The 20,142-nt window shown below is 41.8% G+C and overlaps 1 protein-coding gene across 1 annotated transcript in view; it reads right to left on the minus strand.

Annotated features, from left to right (window-relative positions):
* CRTC3 (CREB regulated transcription coactivator 3) overlaps window positions 1-19,941 on the minus strand; it is a 113,053-nt gene extending 93,112 nt beyond the window's left edge. The window contains exons 1-2 of the mRNA XM_011978374.1: window positions 19,733-19,941; window positions 10,685-10,783 (exon numbers count right to left, since the gene is read on the minus strand). Coding sequence (XP_011833764.1) covers window positions 10,685-10,783; window positions 19,733-19,741 — 108 coding nt within the window. The 5' untranslated portion in view covers window positions 19,742-19,941. The remainder of the gene's footprint in view (window positions 1-10,684; window positions 10,784-19,732) is intronic.
* Between the last annotated feature and the right edge of the window lie 201 nt (window positions 19,942-20,142).

Here is a 20,142-nt window from a genome sequence, read left to right on the forward strand (position 1 = left end):
AGCCAGGCATGGTGGCAGGCGCCTGTAGTCTCAGCTACTCAGGAGGCTGAGGCAGCAGAATCGCTTGAATCTGGGAGGCGGAAGTTGCAGTGAGCTGAGATCACGCTTCTGCACTCCAGCCTGGGTGACAGAGCAAGACTTGTCTCAAAAATAAATAAATAAATAAATAAATAAATAAATAAAATAAGTGAATAAGAGCATGTATACACATTTACATATTTTCCTCAGGAGGGATCCAAGGCATTCCTCGGATTTTCAAAGTGAAGGCATTCTTCTAGCCCTTCATTATCTTTCTCCAACTCCTGGACTCAAGCAATCTGCCTGCCTCAGCCTCCCAAAGTGCTAGGATTACAGGTGTGAGCCATGGTACCCGGCCTGCCTGATAGTGTATCTAATAGTTATTAAAAAGGCTTTAAAATTTTTTTCAAATACCTGGATTTTTAAATTTAAATTTAATTATTAATTACAATTTTATTAATTATGTTCAGATTCTATTTCTCCTTTTTTAATTTACTGAGAATTTATTTGGCCTAATATGTGATCAATTTACACTATAAACACACACATACACACACACACACACACCATGAACAAAGAGTGAAAACAACCCAAACAACAAGGGAGCAGTTAAACTGTGGCATATCCATGTGACAGAAGACCATGTAGTCACTAGAAATAATGTTTCTGAAAACCATTGAACACATATGGGAAAATGTTCCCAAACAGAAAGAAGGAAAATACAAAACTATACATGCATATGAGGCTGATTTTGTTAAAAAATATTTATAGTCACTGCAAAACTTTGAAAGAAAAGGCCAAATGGTGAACAAAGATGTAACCAGCATTCTGTAATAAGCAAGTGTTACATTTATAATCAGAAAAAGAAGTATTGCTTTTAAAATGAGTCTAGAAATATCTAGAAAGATATCTTACCTTTTTAGAGAATTAACTCTAGAGAATAAATTTTGGTATACAGTAATTCGGATTTGTTAATGGTATCACTCTTTATTATCTTCATTTTGAATATTGGCTCAGTCATAGTGAGTTAAAAATCTACAATTGTGCTATTGTCGATTTCTCCTCATTTATTGGAGTTTTTCCTTTTTGCAATTTGTTGCTATGTTGTTTCATCACATGAAAGTCATATAATGCTATGACAATTACCATCTACATAGAGAGCTTAACACAGTGTCTGGTACATAGCACATACTCAATAAATGTCAGTTGTGGTTAGCAGAGATATTTTGAGATTAATACTGCTACCTAGGTTTTCTTTTGTTTAACTGATGTATCTTTTTGCCAATCTTTTTTTTTTCTATAAAGAACCTTATGAAAATTTGAAAGGAAATGCAGTAAAGGAAAACCATGGAAACGGAACTGGAAGTCAAAGACTTGATTTTTAAGTCCTGGTTCTCTTTCTTACTTGCTATGCAAACTCTGGGCCTCATTATACTACTCATATTGGTAGTGGGCCCCAGGAAACCCACCTTGCTGGACCTGGCCTTCCAGGCCTTTGCAAACTGCCTTGCTACAAGGGCTTCTTCCCTTGACCATCAGATTGTTCCCTAAATTAGAATTTAAAAGCCCTCAGTTATAAATGACATGATACAATTTTGTTAAAGTGTAGTTAATAGAGATGTAAAAAGTGCAATTAGTTTTTAGTGATATGATTTGAAAGGACTAGGGTAGGTTATACAAAGGATATGAGGCTGGGAGTGGTGGCTCACACCTGTAATCCTAGCACTTTGGGAGGCCACAGTGGGTGGATCGCTTGAGCTCAAGAGTTCGAGACTAGCTTGGGCAACACAGTGAAACTCTATCTCTACAAAAATACAAAAACTGGCCAGGTGTGGTGGCTTGCGCCTGTACTCTCAGCTACCTGGGGGGCTGAGACAGGAGGACCCCTTGAGCCCAGGAGGTGAAGGTTGCAGTGAGCCAAGATCACACCACTGCGCTCCAATTGGGCGACTGTTTTGAGACCTTGTCTCAAATATAAAAAAAAAAGGGATGTGAAAAGCTACAACTATACCTACAAACCCCTACACAGAGAGAAGCCCTTTGTCCCTCTCTCTACAGCTGCCTGACAAGCCACTCAGTCAACATGTGTTAGCTGTTACACAGGCTGGAACATGCTATCCCTTCACTGAGCAGAAGAGACAGCTCTAGCCCTCGCTCTCAGAGAAGATAATGCCCATTTCCTCCTTTCTGCCCTCAGTGTATGTGTGCCAGGCCCTGCCTAGAGACATGAGGGCTGTAACCTTGGCCATCCCTTGACTGATGATCTGTCCCTTGCTAAAGATTATCAGAAGGCAGGCTGAAAAGCTGGCTTTTGTTTACTCATCTGATAAGTCTATGTTCTTAGCATAAGGGCTCATTGGGTTAGAAAAAAAGAATGCACTTTGAGATCCTACATTAGGATAGAAAATTGGTCTTTACCATATTAAAATAGTACTACACTTACCAACCAATGTTGGAGTAAGAGGATGAAGTAAAATAACAGATATGAAAGCATTTTGTAAACTCCAAGGTGATTTACAAACATAAAAGGAGTAGACAGGAAGAACAAGTTCAACATATCTATAGTACATCATGATTGCTAAAGTTAACAACAATGTGTCATATATTTTCAAATTGCTAAAAGAGCAGATTCTCACCACAAAAGAAATGATAATGATGTGAGAGGATGCATATGTTTGTCTGATTAGCCATTCCACAATGTATATATTTATCAAAACATCATATTGTATACCATACATATATACAATTTTGTCAATCAAAAATACATAAATATAATAAAAATAAAAGGAGGATTGTATATAAAAAAGTGATTATAAGCAACTGAACTTCAATAAAAATCTGTGTTTCTGTACCACATTCATGGAAGACTCTGTATTATAAAGAGGTCAGTTATCCCCAACCTACCTATAGACTCAATGCAATCCTGTTTAAAATCCTAGCAGGTGTTGGCCGGGCGCAGTGGCTCACGCCTGTAATCCCAGCACTTTGGGAAGCCGAGGCGGGCGGATTACAGGGTCAGGAGATCAAGACCATCCTGGCTAACACTGTGAAACCCCATCTCTACCAAAAATACAAAAAAATTAGCCGGACATGGTGGCAGGCGCCTGTAGTCCCAGCTACTCGAGAGGCTGAGGCAGGAGAATGGCATGAACCCGGGGGGCAGAGCTTGCGGTGAGTGGAGATCGCGCCACTGCACTCCAGCCTGGGCAACAGAGCGAGACCCTGTCTCAAAAAAAAAAAAAAAAAATCCTAGCAGGTGTTTTTGTCGATATTAACAAGCTGATTCTAAAACATTATGGATAAGCAACGGAACTAAAATAAGCAAAACAGCTTCAAAAAAGAACAAAGAGGACTCTCATTACCTAATTCCAAGCCTTGCTATAAAGGTACAATAATCAAGACAGTGTAGTATTAGCAAAATGATAGACAATGAAACCAATGACACAGAAGATAAGAGTCCAGAAATAGACCCACATGTATATGGTCAATTGATTTTCAACAAAGGCACCAAGGCATTTCAATAGAGAAAAGAAAGTCTTCATCAAATGGTGCTAGAACAATTTAATATCCCCAAGCAAAATGAGTGAGCCTCAAACCCACACCCTATACCACACAAAAAAATTAACTCATAATTATACTTAAGTGTAAAACACAGAGCTATAAAACTAATAGAGAAATACACAGGAAAAAAACCTTTGGGAACTTGAGTTAGGCAAAGAACTCTTACTAATAGATAAAACAAAAGCACAAATCATGAAATAACACAATTGATAAACTAGACTTCAAAATTTAAAACTTCTAGTCTTCAAAACTATTGAGAAAATGAAAAAACAAGCCACAGACTGGGGGAAAATATTTGCAAAATACATACCTGATAAAGAACTGGTATCCAGAATATGTAAACAACTCTCACAACTCATTAAGAAAATTAACAACTCAATTTAAAAACTAGACAAGGCCGGGCGTGGTAGCTCATGCCTGTAATCCCAGCACTTTGGGAGGCCGAGGCGGGCAGATCACCAGGTGAGGAGATCGAGACCATCCTGGCTAACACAGTGAAACCCCGTCTCTACTAAAAATACAAAAAAAATTAGCCGGGCGAGGTGGCGGGTGCCTGTAGTCCCAGCTACTCAGGAGGCTGAGGCAGGAGAATGGCATGAACCCAGGAGGCGGAGCTTGCAGTGAGCCAAGATCATGCCACTGCACTCCAGCCTGGACAACAGAGCGAGACTCCATCTCAAAAAAAATAAAAAATAAAAATGAAAACTAGACACAAGATTTGAACGCTTCATCAAAGAAGATACAAGGATCGCAAATAAGCATACACAAAATTTTCAACATCATTAGTAATCATTAGGAAAATGCAATTAAAACTACAGTGAGACCTGGCTGGGTGGCTCATGCCTACAATCCCAGCACTTTGGGAGGCCGAGGCAGGTAGATTACCTGAGATCAGAAGTTCGAGACCAGCCTGGCCAACATGGTGAAACTTCATCTTTACTAAAAATACAAAAAATTAGCCAGGTGTGGTGGTGCATGCCTGTGATCCCAGCTATTTGGGAGGCTGAGGCAGGAGAATCACTTGAACCAGGGCGGAGGTTGCAGTGAGCGGAGATTGTGCCCCTGCACTCTAGCCTGGGTGACAGAGTAAGACTCTGTCTCAAAAACAAACAAACAAAAACACCACAATGAGATACCACTACACAGGTGCTAGAATTACTAAATTTTTTTTAAAAAAAAATTTAGAGTAAAGTGAGAGCACGTTTATTAGGCAAGTAAAGAAATAAAAGAATGGCTACTCTACTCCACAGGCAGAGCAGCCTAAAATTTTTCACTTTGAAATACTACCACTTCACACACACTAGGATGGCTACTATCAAAAACACACACAAACAAAAACAGAAAGTAAGTATTGGTGAGGATGTGGAGAAAATGAAACCCTTCTGTAAAAAAAAAAAAAAAAATTAGCCAGGCGTAGTGGGGCACGCCTGTAATCCTAGCTACTCAGGAGGCTCAGGCAGTAGAATTGCTTGAACCCAGGAGGCAGAGGTTGCAGTGAGCTGAGATCACACCACTGCACTCCAGCCTGGACAACAGAGCGAGATTCAGTCTCAAAAAAAAAAAAAAAAATTAAAACCAGAATTATCCTATGATCCAGCAATCCTACTTCTGCGTATATACTCAAAAGAACTGAAAGCAGAGCCTTGAAGAGATATTTGCACACCCATGTTCATAGCAGCATTATTCACAATAGCTAAGAAGTGGAGACAACCCAAGTGTCCATTAGTGGATGAATGGAACAAAATGTGGCATCCACGTACAATGAAATGTTACTCAGCCTTTAAAAGGAAGGAAATCATGTCACAGACTATAACATGGGTGAACCCTGAAGACATTATACTAAGCACAAGCCAGTCACAAAAAAGACAAATAGTACATGATCTCCCTCATATGAGACACTTAGAATAGTCAAACTCACACAGACAGAAAGAAGAGTGGTTGCCAGAGGCTGGTGGGAAGGGAACATGGAGAATTCCTGTTGAATGGGCATAGGATTTCAGTTTTGTCAGATGAAAAAATTCTGGAGATTGGCTGCACAATATGAATGTACATAATACCACTGAACTATACATTTAAAAATGGTTTTAGAAGATACCAAGAAACTACTTTTAAAAAATGGTTAAGACGGTAAATTTTATATTATGTTTTTTAACCACCATTTTTTTGAAACTCTGAAATACCAAGTGCTAGAGCAGATACAGGGTCACTGGAACTCTCATGCCCTGCTGGTAAGAATGTGAAACAGTAGAGCCACTTTGGAGAACAGCTTGGCGATTTCTTATAAAGCTAAAGTTAATATACACTTACTATATGATCTAGCAATTCCACTACTAGGTACTTACACAAAAACTGTAAGTGAATGTTTATAGAATATTTATTCATAATTGCCAAAAGTGGAAACAACCCAAATGTCCATCAACTAACTGATGAATGGATAAATTATCTACATCCATAGAAGGGAATTCTACTCAGTAATAAAAAGAAATGAACTACTGATCAATGCAATGTAGTGGGTTAAATCATGGCCACCAAAAAAGATATGTTCAAGTCCTATCCCCCAGAACCTGTGAATATGATTTTATTTGCAAACAGAATCTTTGCGGATGTAATCAAGCAAAGGTGAGATCATATTGGATTAGGGTAGGCCCTAAATCCAATGACTAGTTCTTTATAAGAGAAAAGAGGAAGATTTAGACACAGAGACACAGACAAACAATGAAGAAAGTCTGTGATGACAGAGGCAGAGAGTATGAGCAAGTGATGCAGCTACAAGCTAAGAACTGCCGCAGTTCACGGAAGCTAGGAAGAGACAAGGAGAGATTCTTCCCCAGAGCGTTCATGGTGCCGCTGACACCATGATTTCCAACTTCTGGACTCAGAACACAAGAAAATAAATTTCTGTTGTTTTAAGGCACCAAGTACTTTGTTACAGCAGCCCTAGGAAACTAATACACACAACAACTCAGATGAATCTCAAATGCAATATGCTAAGTGAGAGAAAAACTCAAGACTATGGACATTTGATTCCACTAATAGGACACTGGAAGAGTCAAAACTACAGATGGTAGTTTCCAGAGGCTGAAGGTGGGGGATGGAGAATACTTACAAAGAGACACAAGGGAAACTTTTGGGGTAATGGAACTATTCTACATCTTCATTGTGGTGGTAATACGGCATAGAAATGTATACCTAAAAAAGGTATAAATTATATTGTACGTAAATTATACCTCAAAAAATTTACTTAAAAAAAATCTGTGCTCTGGGACTCTCCTCAGTTTTTCAAGAATTTTTCTCAGTTTGGAAGAGGGCTCCCACCAGCCTAATTGGGGAGAATGTGAAGATCAAAATAAAAATAACAGATTAGCTTCCTCAAGCCCACTCCAACTCTGTATAGTGTACTTTCGTTCAATAAATCTGTGCTTTCATTGCTTCAAAAACTGAATAAAAATAATAGATTATAAGAGATTGAATAACACAGAAAATCATAAAACCATATACCGAGAGATAAAAAATTAATGTATAGATTCAAAGTTTAATGAAGATCAGGATAAACTATCTCCTCACAAAATATTTATTCTTTACAAAGGGGAAAAGAGTAACTTTAGAATGGGGAAGCCTGACAGACACGCCACCTTTTTTTTTTTTTGAGACAAGGTCTGACTCTGCCACCCAAGCTGGAGTGCTGTGGCACCATCTGAGCTCACTGAAATCTCTGCTCTGCAGCCTCAAGCAATCAATCCTCCCACTTCAGCTTACCAAGTAGCTGGGACCAGAGGCGTGCACTACCACATCTAGCCTTTTTTTTTTTTTTTTTTTTTTGGTAGGGACAGGGTCTCGCCATGTTGCCCAGGCTGGTCTCAAACTCCTAGGCTCAAGCGATCTGCCTGCCTCAGCCTCCCAAAATGCTGGGATTACAGGCGTGAGTCACCATGCCTGGTGGACACCACCTTAATTAATAAAAGAGAACATCATCATTAATAGGACACATCAAAATCAGGTGCCTAATGTGATACCATAACAGCATCACTTCTGTGTTATTCCTGCCAAAGATGCACAGTCTGAATCAAATCACAAAGATACGTTAGGCAGACCCCAACTGAGGGGTTATATCTACAAAAAAACTGGCCCGTAATCTTCAAATGTGACGGGATCACAAAAGTTATGAGTACTTGAATTAATGTCAAAAATAAAGGGCTGAAAAGCTGTTCCAGACTGAAGAAGACTGCAGACAATAACGGGCATGTGATTCTGAACTGAATCCCTTTGCCATAGAGGAGAGCAGTGGGACATTTAGTAAATGAGGTCTAAAGATTAGATTATAATAACGGATCACTGTTAATTTTCTTATCTTGATGGCTATATTTTGGTTATATAGAACAATGTCTTTCCTTGTAGGAAAAACACAGTGAAATATTAGGGGGTGATGGGGCATCAGGTCAGCAACTTATTCCCAAGTGAAAAAAAAGTTATGTCAGCAGGGCACAGTAGTTCATGCCTGTAATCCCAGCACTTTGGGAGGACGAGGTGGGTGGATCACCTGAGGTCAGGAGTTCGAGACCAGCCTGGCCAACATGGTGAGACATTGTCTCTACTAAAAATACAAAAATTAGCCAGGCGTGGTGATGTGCGCCTATGATCCCAGCTACTTGGGAGGCTGAGGCAGGAGAATCGCTTGAACTCAGGAGCTAGAGGTTGCAGTGAGCTGACATCGCGCTATGGCACTCCAGCCTAGGTGAAAGAACGAGACTCAAAAAAAAAAAAGAAAAAAAGTTAAGTGGACTATACTTCCAAGTATTCTGTAAGTTTGTGATTGTTGCAAAGAAAAAAACAAACAAACAAAACAAAAACAGTATGAAAAGAATCCTGGGGGCTGGGCGCAGTGGCTCATGCCTGTAATCCCAGCACTTTGGAAGGCCAAGGTGGGCGGATTACTTGAGGTCAGGAGTTCAAGACCAAACTGACCAACATGGTGAAACCTCATCTCTACTAAAAATATAAAAATTAGTTGGGCATGGTGGTGCACACCTGTAATCCTAGCTACTCAGAAGGCTGAGGCAGAAGAATTGCTTGAACCCAGGTAATGGAGGTTACAGTGAGCTGAGATCATGCTACTGCACTCCTGCCTGGGCAACAGAGTGAGACTCCATCTCACACAAAAAAAGAAAAGAATCCTGGGAAGGCCAAGGATTATCATTTTATCCCATTCCCCAATGCAACGGAAGGGGAACATTATAGTAAATTCTATATTCCTCTAAAGTTGACAATAAAGTAGCACAAAATTGGGATCTCAGACGCAGCAAACTCGCACAATGCTGTATTTCCTGAAGTATGAAATCCAGCATAAGGCAGAGACCTATGTTATTTGGATACTAAGTAACACAGTGGGTTAATATATAAGGTAGTTTGATATATGAAGATAGACCTCTAATACAGGCAGTAATATGGTAAAGAGTCCATTGTCATCATACTGAAGACAAGATTCCAGTGTAGCAGGGTACAAATATGTTCATGTTATACTTTTTCTAATCACAACTATATTTGGAGTTCCTATTAGCACTTTCAAATTGAAGTCCCCAACTTAAATAATACATTTGGCTTCATTTGACATCATCAAAAAAGTGAACCCAGTTTCTATCACAAAGAAATAAGACAGTGCTTTTAAAATGGTCAGGCATCCAAATAATCAAGTAATGCTTCATCTTAAAGTTTATATCTCAACTTTAACAACAAATCTTAAATTGCATAATTAGAATGACAGGCTCCTAATGTTTCAGAGACTAGGATATCTAAGCAGGTCTAATTCACGTCTTAACAACAGTGCCATATACTATTGTCTGAAACACCAATTCCACATTGTTTTGAACAAGGCTTTCCACTTATATGAATGATGAAAGCACATTAGGACACTGCAGTAATCTAAACTCAATACAGACTACTTATCTGTGCCTTACACCTGCACTGACCCGTGTGGTGGCCACTAGCCACATGAAACTAGCGAAATGCAGCTGGTACAAATTAAAGTATGCTTTAAGTATAAAATACGCAACAGATTTTGACTTAGTACACACAAAGGTATGTGAGATTTCTCAATTTTTTTATGCTGATTGCATGTTAAAATGATCATATTTTGGATATACTGGATTAAATTTTTTATTTTTATTTTTATTTTTTTTCTTTGAGACAGAGTCTTGCTCTGTCACCCAGGATGGAGTACAGTGGTGTGATCTCTGCTCACTGCACCCTCCGCCTCCTGGGTTCAAGCGATTCTCATGCCTCAGCTTCCCAAGTAGCTAGGACTGCAGCTGTGCGCCACCACACCTAGCTAATTTTTGTATTTTTAGTAGAGATGGGGTTTCACCATGGTGACCAGGCAGGTCTTGAACTCCTGACCTCAGGTGATCCACTGGCCTTGGTCTCCAAAGTGCTAGGATTACAGGTGTGAGCCACCATGCCCAGCCAAACATTTATTTAAGTAATATTAAAATTATATATGAGAAAGCTGCATTTTGAAAAATATAGATATTAAAATTAATCCCACATGTTTCTTCTTTAATGTAGCTACTAGAACATTTTAAATTACATATGCTTGTGTTATAATTCTACTGGCCAGTGCCGCCTTCAGCCATTTGTGAAATAACACTATCGTATGCTGTAGAAACTACGAGAGAGTGGCCGGGCGCGGTGGCTCAACCCTGTAATCCCAGCACTTTGGGAGGCCGAGATGGGTGGATCACGAGGTCAGGAGATCGAGACCATCCTGGCTAACACGGTGAAACCCCGTCTCTACTAAAAAAAAATACAAAAAAACTAGCCGGGCGAGGTGGCGGGCGCCTGTAGTCCCAGCTACTCAGGAGGCTGAGGCAGGAGAATGGCGTGAACCCGGGAGGCGGAGCTTGCAGTGAGCTGAGATCCGGCCACTGCACTCCAGCCTGGGCGACAGAGCGAGACTCCGTCTCAAAAAAAAAAAAAAGAAACTATGAGAGTATTAACGGACTTTCGAAATGAAGACTGAACTGTACCTAGGCCCAGCTTATCCTTCAAGATCTCATCTTTGTCTATTTTTTACACTCCATTCAGCTTCAAGAAAATACATATCTGGAAGTACCTGAAACTCTGACGCACTGCTCCGCAGCTGGCTCACATTTGGTAAGGATCCTCCATGGTACTGTGTAAGGCGCAGTTGCTGAAGCTTCTGAAATTGAACCTGGAAACAAAGTGATTTCAAGAACGTTGAGAGGTAACAGCAAAGATCTAAAGAAGCATCAAAGTATAGTATTTTGTAGGGGAACGGTTCAAGAATGAAAGTCTTGGTTTCAATTTCTTCTCTACTTAAGTGATCACACCCTCAAGGTTTCCGGTGCTTTCTGGGTTTTGATTACTCTATTTTCAGAAACACCTTACCCATGTCCCAAAGGTCCCACATACCATGATAGTAACGTCCTCTTGCAAGGTCTTTGAGTGTGTATGCTTGGACACACTGGCATAATCTTTAACAACAATAAAAGAATTTCTGAAAGAAAAACTAAGCTACTAACCACAACCCTAACACATTAATTGTTTTCCCTTCTTCATGCTCTTTTCCAGCCTCCATTTACATTTCTGGTAAGAACTGCATAGCTGTGATCATAAGATAGATACAACCTAGCATGCTCATCATAAGCCTTTTCTATGCTATTACAGAATAATTTTTAATGGGTATATAACAGTTCTTCTTAATTATTTCCTTAGAACACCTTTCAAAGGGTGATTACTAAATCTCTGGATATGGGCCTTTTGGTGGCTCTCAACATATACTGCCAAAATGCTTTCCCAAACAGTTTACTAATATACATATGAGAAAAGTTTCCCCCCCCCCAAAAAAAAAAAAAAACTCATTGACGTTGGATATTATCATTAATTGGGGTAAGGAAGGAGGTCAGTTCAATAGGTATAAAATGGCATCCCACCATTTTAATATGCCTTTCTTCTGGAAGTTCTTCCTTACTTCATTTTTCAAAAAGCAATAAACTGGTTACAGTTCTTGTAAATCTCAAAGTGGTCTGATCTGGTCTTTAAGAGTTCTGTTTCTAAAATAATAAATTAACTCCATGGTTACATAACCATTGGCACTATAATTCATATACAGAAGAAAAGGGTTATAGATGAGAGCCCTGGGGCAGATTTTTATCCTTCATTACTCTCTGTCTCTAACAATAATAAAACACTACCAGATCTAAGCCCCTAGGATGGGCCAGGTGCTGTTCTCGGACACTTGGCCCACTTCATCCCTAATCCTCCCCACAACCATGCAAATGAGACTGTACTCTCCTGCTGTTACAGACCTGGAGACCCAGACTTAGTTCAGTGACTTGCCACGTGGCTAGCAGGAGGCTGAGCCACGGCTGTCAGTCTCAAAGCCCATATGCCCATTTCCACCATGCTCTTTTCCACCATGCTGTTTTCCTTTGTCCCATCTTTCCCTTGATGATACTAATTACGAACTCAAAAAAAAAAAAAAAAAAGGTGAAGTTTGGTTGACCAAAAGTATTGTTGAACCTATAAAGCTCTGTGATTGTTTCCTTTTTACATTTATTATGAAAGATTTCAAATAGCATATGTGAAATAAAGACAGGTATAATGAAACCCCATCTATCCATCTTCTAGCTTAAAAATTACCAACTTATATCCAATCATCTTTTATCTTTACCCTCTCCACTACCCACAGTGCCTCACTGAAAGAAATCTCAGACATCGTATCACTCCATATTTCAGTATGTATCCTTAAAAGATAAAGACTTATACCCATTTGGAAATTTTAAAGGCATACGAAATCCTTTAGTGGCTTTAACTTCCCTTATACCTGCTGTATTTGATTTCTCAAATGTACTAAACAGGGAGACAGTTATAACCTGTTAATCAAAACCCAAATCTCAGGGTCAAACAGGAGGACGACGACATGGTGAGTTTTTTCCATCTAGGAGTGGAGTTATAGGAATAAAGTCTCTCAGCTTTCAATCTTAACATTCTAAAAGTACTTACCAAAAGCATCTGACTATTCTTGAAATTCTCTGGACAAAATTATCAGCCACCTTTATTTAAAGCCTTTGATTTCTTTTTTGAAGGATCAATTTATCTACTGAGTTACTGATACAAAAACTTAACTGTGTGTCAGGTAGTATGCCAGGCACTGGCTTACTAAGATGAATGTATGGGAAAGTTCCTGCCTTCAGAGTTCTCACAAAGGCTTCAACTCTTACCCAAAAGCCTTGACACTTCAACCAACCCAAGTTACAAATCTAGATAGGGACCTGCTTCAACTGAGCTGAAGGCCATCTCACAGTCCCCCATAACTGCTCTCCCTCCCAAAGCACCTATTTCCAGAGCCTTCAAAGACTGTTAAAAAAGACCACTGTCAGCCTGGCCAACACCGTGAAACCCCGTCTCTACTAAAAATTAGCTGGGTGTGGTGGTGCATGCCTGCAATCCTAGCTACTTGGGAGGATGAGGCAAGAGAATTGCTTGAACCCAGGAAGCAGAGGTTGCAGTGAGCCAAGATCACACCACTGTACTACAGCCTGGGTGACACAGTGAGACTCTGTCTCAAAAAAAAAAAAAAAAAAAAACCCGGATACAGTGGCTCACGCCTGTAATCCTAGCACTTTGGGAGGCCGAGGCGGGCGGATCACAAGGTGAGGAGATGGAGATGGAGACCATCCTGGCTAACACGGTGAAACCTCGCCTCTACTAAAAATACAAAAAAATTAGCCAGGCGTGGTGGTGGGCGCCTGTAGTTCCAACTACTTGGGAGGCTGAGGCAGGAGAATGGCGTGAATTGGGAAGGCGGAGCTTGCAGTGAGCCGAGATCTTGCCACTGCACTCCAGCCTGGGTGACAGAGCAAGACTCTGTAAAAAAACAAAAAGCACTGGACCTGTTATCGGATGATGTGACATTGTCACCTGGAACTCCCGTGTGGTTGGGCAAACAACTCTGATGCCTCCTGCACAAGATAAAGTGAGGATTAAATGACACAGACACAACAGTAGTATGTCAAATGTAAAGCTCTGGACAACTTCTTAAGATATTATCATTATTGCTGATCTCAGTTACCTCTTCAAACTCTGAGTTATTTTGACATTTTCCTTTTTTGAAATTTAGACTCATTGAGCTAGAAAAAGAACTTTGAGACTGTCTTCAACACCTTCATGTTTACAGATGATGAACATGTGAACCAAAGAATGATTAGCCTAAGGCCGAGGTCACAGACCGGCAGCCCATGGGCCACATTTCGCCTAGAGAGTGTTCTGTTTACCCACCAGATGTTGACCCATTCAGTGTATTAAATTTCAATTGAAAAAATCAGGACACTGCTTAAAAATCTGGATTTCCAACTTCTCATGATTGAAAGGTCAGACAACATGAACCCATGTTCTTGCAAGGCATTGCTGAATGAAGCTGAGAAGAGGCCACCCCCTTAGACGGCATTTGCCAAGTCCTCACTGTACCCTATTATTCCTCCACGATGGCCCAGGATCAGCTGACATGATCATCTCATTCCTGGCTCCTCCATTCATTTTCCTTACCTGCCTCACTGACTGAGTTAGCAACCTGTGGCCTACAGTCACACATCTTAGTGGAAATTTCTTTAATGCCTATAGGAAATGAGATCCAGGCCTCATTAATTGCTTTTTGAGAAAAGTCTCACAATAGTCAACACGATTACAATCCAAAATCCCAGCAGGTCCTTTTAGAGAGATTGACAAGATAATTCTAAAATGTATGGATGTGCAAATGACCTAGAATAGTCAGAGCAATTTTTTTTTTTTTGACATAGGGTTTCTGTTGCCCAGGCTGGAGTGCAGTGTCACATTCACAGCTCACTGCAACCTCCACCTCCCAAATACAAGCGCGCGCCACCACGCCCAGCTAATTTTTGTATTTTTTTTTTTTTTTTAGAGACGGATTTCACCATGTTACCAAGGCTGGTCTAGAACTCCTGGGCTCAAGCGATCTGCCCGCCTCAGCCTCCCAAAGTGCTGGGATTACAGGTGTAAGCCACGGCGCCTAGCCAGAGCAATTTTCAAAAAGAGGTAAGTTAGAGGACTTAAATTACTAGGTTTTAAGCCTTACTATAAAGCTATAATATACAGTGTGCTATTGTCAAAAAGAGAGATATACAAATTGCTGGAACAGAAGAGAGTCTAAAAATAAACCAACACTTATATGGCCGACTGATTGCAACAAAATTGCCACAGTAATTCAATGGGCAAAGAAAAGTCTTTTCAATAAATGATGCTGATACCTTATAGCAGGGAGTAAAAGCAGCTGAAGATCCTTATGGGGGAAATTAAAGTAGCTAAGTATATAGACATTCACTGTGATAGCCAGATTCAAACCCTGGCTCTACCACTTACCAGCTCAGCATCCATACCTCTCCAAGCCTCAGTTTACTCATCCACAAAATGAGGACAATTCCAGATAGACACACCATAGGCTCATTTTGAGGACTATGTGAGATAACAACATGTGAAAGGGATTACAGTGCCTAGCAGAAGGAAAGTCCTCAATATTTAGCCGAAATCTAATATTTCCATCTTCTCTCTCTCCTCCATTCTGAGACCTCGCTAATCTATGACATATCTATTGTCTTATCATTGGTTTATTTTCACATGAAAATAATGAGTCTTCACAAATATACAAGTCAAATCAACACTCCAGGTTGATATGCTGAGTTAGTCCTGTGGTTCCTCAACACAAGTTGCTCTTCACAGCCAAACTTCTGGAATAAGTTTCCAACCCTATCTCCGTTCCTCACCCCCGTCCTTAACATCTCACAGTTAGCCTTTCACCCAGCACCCTGAGAATGCAGCAACTCTCACCAAGGTAACTGATGACCTCCTCCGATGACCTCCACATGACTAGACCAAAGGACACATCTTTTGTATCAGGCCAAGTCAGCAGCACTAGGCTCAGTTGGTCGGCATTCCCTCCTCTTCACAAGAGTACTCCTGGCTTTCTCCTGCCCCTCTGGTTGCTCTTCAAGCCTTCTTTGCCAGCTCCTCCACTTCCCTTTCAAATGGTGTAGTTCCTTAGTTCCTTGGGCTTCTCCTAGGCCCTCTTCATGGTTCACTTTCTTTTTTTTTTTTTTTGAGATGGAGTTTCACTCTCGTTGCCCAGGTTGGAGTGCCATGGCACGATTTCAGCTCACTGCAACCTCTGCCTCCCAGGCTCAAGCGATTCTCCTGCCTCAGCCTCCTGAGTAGCTGGGATTACAGGCACCCGCCACCATACCCAGCTAATTTTTTGTAGTTTTAGTTTAGGTTTCTCCATGTTGGTCAGTCTGGTCTCAAACTCCTGACACCTCAGGTGATCCACCCGCCTCGGCCTCCCAAAGTGCTGGGATTACAGGCGTGAGCCACCGCGCCCAGCCTCACAGTTCACTTTCTGACAAGGGTCACAAACTCAAATGCCTACAGCTGCCAAGCAGGGAATCTAAGTGAAGCAGTCTGGGATCACTACAAAGAATACCTTAGAGGGTGGTGGGGACTGTGACAAACTGAAGACCACATCCATGGCCTTTCTAATGGAGCAGCCAACATTCAGCTCCAGGCAACTAGTGCCATCCAGAAATCTCGGGTGAGTATTGTTAGACTATCGCATTTTTCAAAAAAAACCAAAGTCCAGATTTTACTATAAAATCCCAATATTCATTGTTAGCCCTAATTAAAACCAACCAACCAAGCAACCAACCACATTTTGGGTCAAAACCAAAAACATGTTAGAAGGCCAAATACAGAACTTAAGCCACCAGTTTACAATATCTGTTCCATCAATTCTTCCTAGGCAGCCAAATCTACTTCTGTGGCTACGTACCAACAACTCCCACATTTTTCTCAGTAGCCCAGCCTTTCTTCTCGAGCTGCAAAACCATCTAAACAGCTGCCCGCTAGACCATCTCTACTTACGTGCCTCACAGGCACCTCAAACTCAGCATTTCCGCACAAACTTGCTCCTGCCGGTGTCTGCTTAATGAACAACACCCTGAAATGGTTCGAGCCCTCCCTCTTTCTCACCTTCCTCACCCATTCACGGAATCCAGTCCTTTCCACCTCCTAAGTATCAATCTGCTCACCGCTCTGCCTCCCAACTGCCACCATCTTAATAAATGCCACTATCACATCTCCTGCTAAAATCCTCCTCTCTTCTACCCACCATGCTGGAGCTAGAGGAATCTTTTAAAAATGCAAATCTCCCATGGTTCAACCCCTTCAGTGACTTTCCATTGTCCTTAAGATCAAGTTCCAAATCCTGTCTCTACAACCTGATCCCTGTGAACGCCTCCAGCCTCATCTCACATCACCCTCCTCATCCCCTTTTACTGAATCCCGGTTCTCTGTACCTGCAACATATTCCCTCCCTCAACACACAAACCCTCAAATGCCTTCCCCACTCCCACTGAGCCTTTAGGCCACTGGAAGAGGTGAGAACTCCCTACCATACATGTCCAGAGCTCCAGCTACTTCTGCTTTGGGGATATTCACCAAAATGTGTCCTTACTTACTAAATGAATGTCTTCCTCATTAAATCCTAAAATCCATTAGGACACTGTGTTTTGCTTGCTCATTACTATATACCCAGTGTCCATCCTAACCCCTGGCACACACTAAGGACTCACTCAGTAAGTAAATTTGTGGGACAAATTAGTAAGATCTTTAAAGGACAGCCCCATGTTTTCACCCTTCTCCCTCACAAACACACACCCCATTAACAACAAAGTAGGCACTCAAATACTGACAAATGAATACATTAATCAATGTACAACAGAACAGTCTCTTCCCAGGCATACCTGCAACCACTTTCTTCACTTTCTTCCCTCCCCTCTTTTTTTTTTTTTTTTTTTTTTAGATGAAGTCTCGCTCTGTCGCCCAGGCTGGAGTACAGTGGCATGATCCCAGCTCACCGCAACCTCCACCTCCTGGGTTCAAGCAATTCTCCTGCCTCAGCCTCCCAAGTAGCTGGAACTACAGGCCCGTGCCACCATGCCAGGCTAATTTTTGTACTTTTAGTAGAGATGCGGTTTCGCCATGTTGGCCAGGATGGTCTCAATCTCTTGACCTTGTGATCCGCCCGCCTCAGCCTCCCAAAGTGCTGGGATTACAGGCGTGAACCACCATGCCCAACCCCACTTTCTTCCCTCTCTTTACCATTCCAGGTACCACCAGTCAACTCCTCCTAGTACTCCCTTCTCAAAATTTTCCCACTGCTTCCTGATAATGCTGGACTTCTAAAGCTAGAGAAAATCCTCCACAATCTAGTCTATCCTACCCGCTAGGTGAATAGGATTTAATGCCAACTCTGAAGGATTGCTTTGATTATGTAGAGAAGGACTTGAATCCCAACACAGGCTCAGAGGGGAAAGAGCATCTAGATGGATCAGTAATGTCTGCCCTATCAATTAGCATATCTATCATGGGCTAGTAATGGGCTAGAAAGTCAGTATATCTGCCATCCAGTTACCAATTATGAACTAGGTGGATACTCCTCCAACTGGGATCTTTGGATGCTTAGAGACACATCCTTCATAGACATGCTGGGAATCTAAGAGTTCTCCATGAGAAGTGTTCTAATTTTGTGATTTCTTTATGAAAATAACCCTTAAGATTTTTAAATAAGCAAACATTAGTAGCCAAATTCAGTGTTATCATTTACAGATGTGTTTATGAGCACGGTGGAGTCAAGCAGTGTTACTTTACTTGTAACTGACCAAGAAGAAAACACGGGCAGAATTAATATGTAAATGATTCCCTGTACCAGGTGAAGGGCAAAATGATACCATAATTTTGTAGTAATTAGAATAAAGTGGTGACTGAATTATCATATCGGCCACAGTTGATTAGGCTTGCTAAATTCAAGAGACCCTGAGCTATAGCAGGTTCTCTTGAAAGTAAGTAAACACTTTTTTTTTTACTTGAAAGTAATGTAAACAGTGAGGATCTGTGAAAAAATTTTGCCTTTAAAAGACAGTCTGTACATTACTCATGACCTTACCTGTCAGGGATATTTTAAAGGAGATTCATGAATTGGGTGAAAGATTGGATCCACCATAGGTATACAGACATATACAGTGCATGTATTTGTATATAAACAATGTACAGTATGTATCTAACACATAAACAACACAGGCCCCAACACTAATCCTCAGCTTTCACCCACCCATTCTTTTTAATGTGCTCTGAGCTTATTGAGTTCATCTCTGAATCTAACCAAGGTCACAGAAGTAAATGCCAGTGGATGCCAGGCAGGTAATAAATGAGTGAAGCTGACAGGGTATAAGAAAACATTTTCTTGAAAGCTTCAGCTTCTTTCTCTCTCTATATATATTTTTTTCTCAGTGTGAACAGAAATGTAAGCACAGGAAATATTTCACTTTTTCCTTAACTTCACTTAAAGAAAACACCATCATGAGTATAAATGGCAACTGTCACCTAGCTTCCCCTTGAGGGACTGTGACAGAAAGTGGTATGGACGGTGGCAAACTAGAGTTCTTGCTCCATTTGAAAGGGCGCTGAGCTCCCTTTCATCATCACCCAGCTGCAGCCTGTCCGTAGCTGTCACGCAGGAATTCAGGACTAGTGTTAACAGGTCTCCCAATTTTTAATATATATAAATAATAATAAATAAATAATAAGGAAATTTGGATTTTGTGTGGAAGTCTTCCGAGTTAAAAATTCTGGCAACAGATTCAATTTTTCCCAAACACTGCGCTGGCCAAAAAATAATGTGTCTGCAACTCAGCTGGTTTGCAACTCTGCTCTCAGCTCTCTTTCAAGCTGTCTCCCCCACCTCGGTCCCCCAGTATCTGCAGATCCTCCCCCATCCTCCTGATGGTCCTCCAAGGTCAGCATTCAGGATCCTCAAGGCCAGCCCCACTCCTGCTGACCCCCCTTCTCTGCAATCCTGCGCGGACACTCCGGTTGGCTCTCCATCCTCCACTGCCTCACTCAGCGGTTACCTAACCTCGCCAGGTGTTTGTCCCGGCTCGTGCCTTACTCATTCCTCCAGGTCCCTCCCCAGTCACCAGCGACGCTTGTCAGTTCTCACTAAATATCCGGGGCCGAACAAAGTAAACTGGGCCCGATAAAGCACCTCCAAGGAGTAAAAGAAGCAGAGACTCACACTCGACATGGAATCCCGTCGTGGTACCCACACCCCGAGCCACCCCAGGGCGGGCCCTGGATGGACTTGTGCACAGAGCTCCCCCGACGGGCGCGTGGGACCCTGGGGTGCCCGCGGCCTTCCACGCCGGCAGAACAGCAGGGCTCGATGGTGGGGGATGTTCGGAGCGACCAGAAGCCGCGCCAAGCCACCCGGCCGGCCTCCGAGCTGTTTGCGATTTCCTCTCGGGGCTCTCCGTCCTCCTCCCCCTCAGGCCGCCCTCGCACGGCCGCCCGCCTCCACGGGCTTCACCCCTGCCCATCTCCCAGTACATGGGGCCCGGAGACCCTCCCACCGCCGCCGGGGATCGCGAACGGTTAACGGGTGTCGCCAGGCGAGGAAGCACCGAGGCCGCGGCCACTCCGGTCCCC

Source organism: Mandrillus leucophaeus, unplaced genomic scaffold, assembly GCF_000951045.1.
Source record: "Mandrillus leucophaeus isolate KB7577 unplaced genomic scaffold, Mleu.le_1.0 Scaffold193, whole genome shotgun sequence".
Classification (NCBI taxonomy): domain Eukaryota; kingdom Metazoa; phylum Chordata; class Mammalia; order Primates; family Cercopithecidae; genus Mandrillus; species Mandrillus leucophaeus.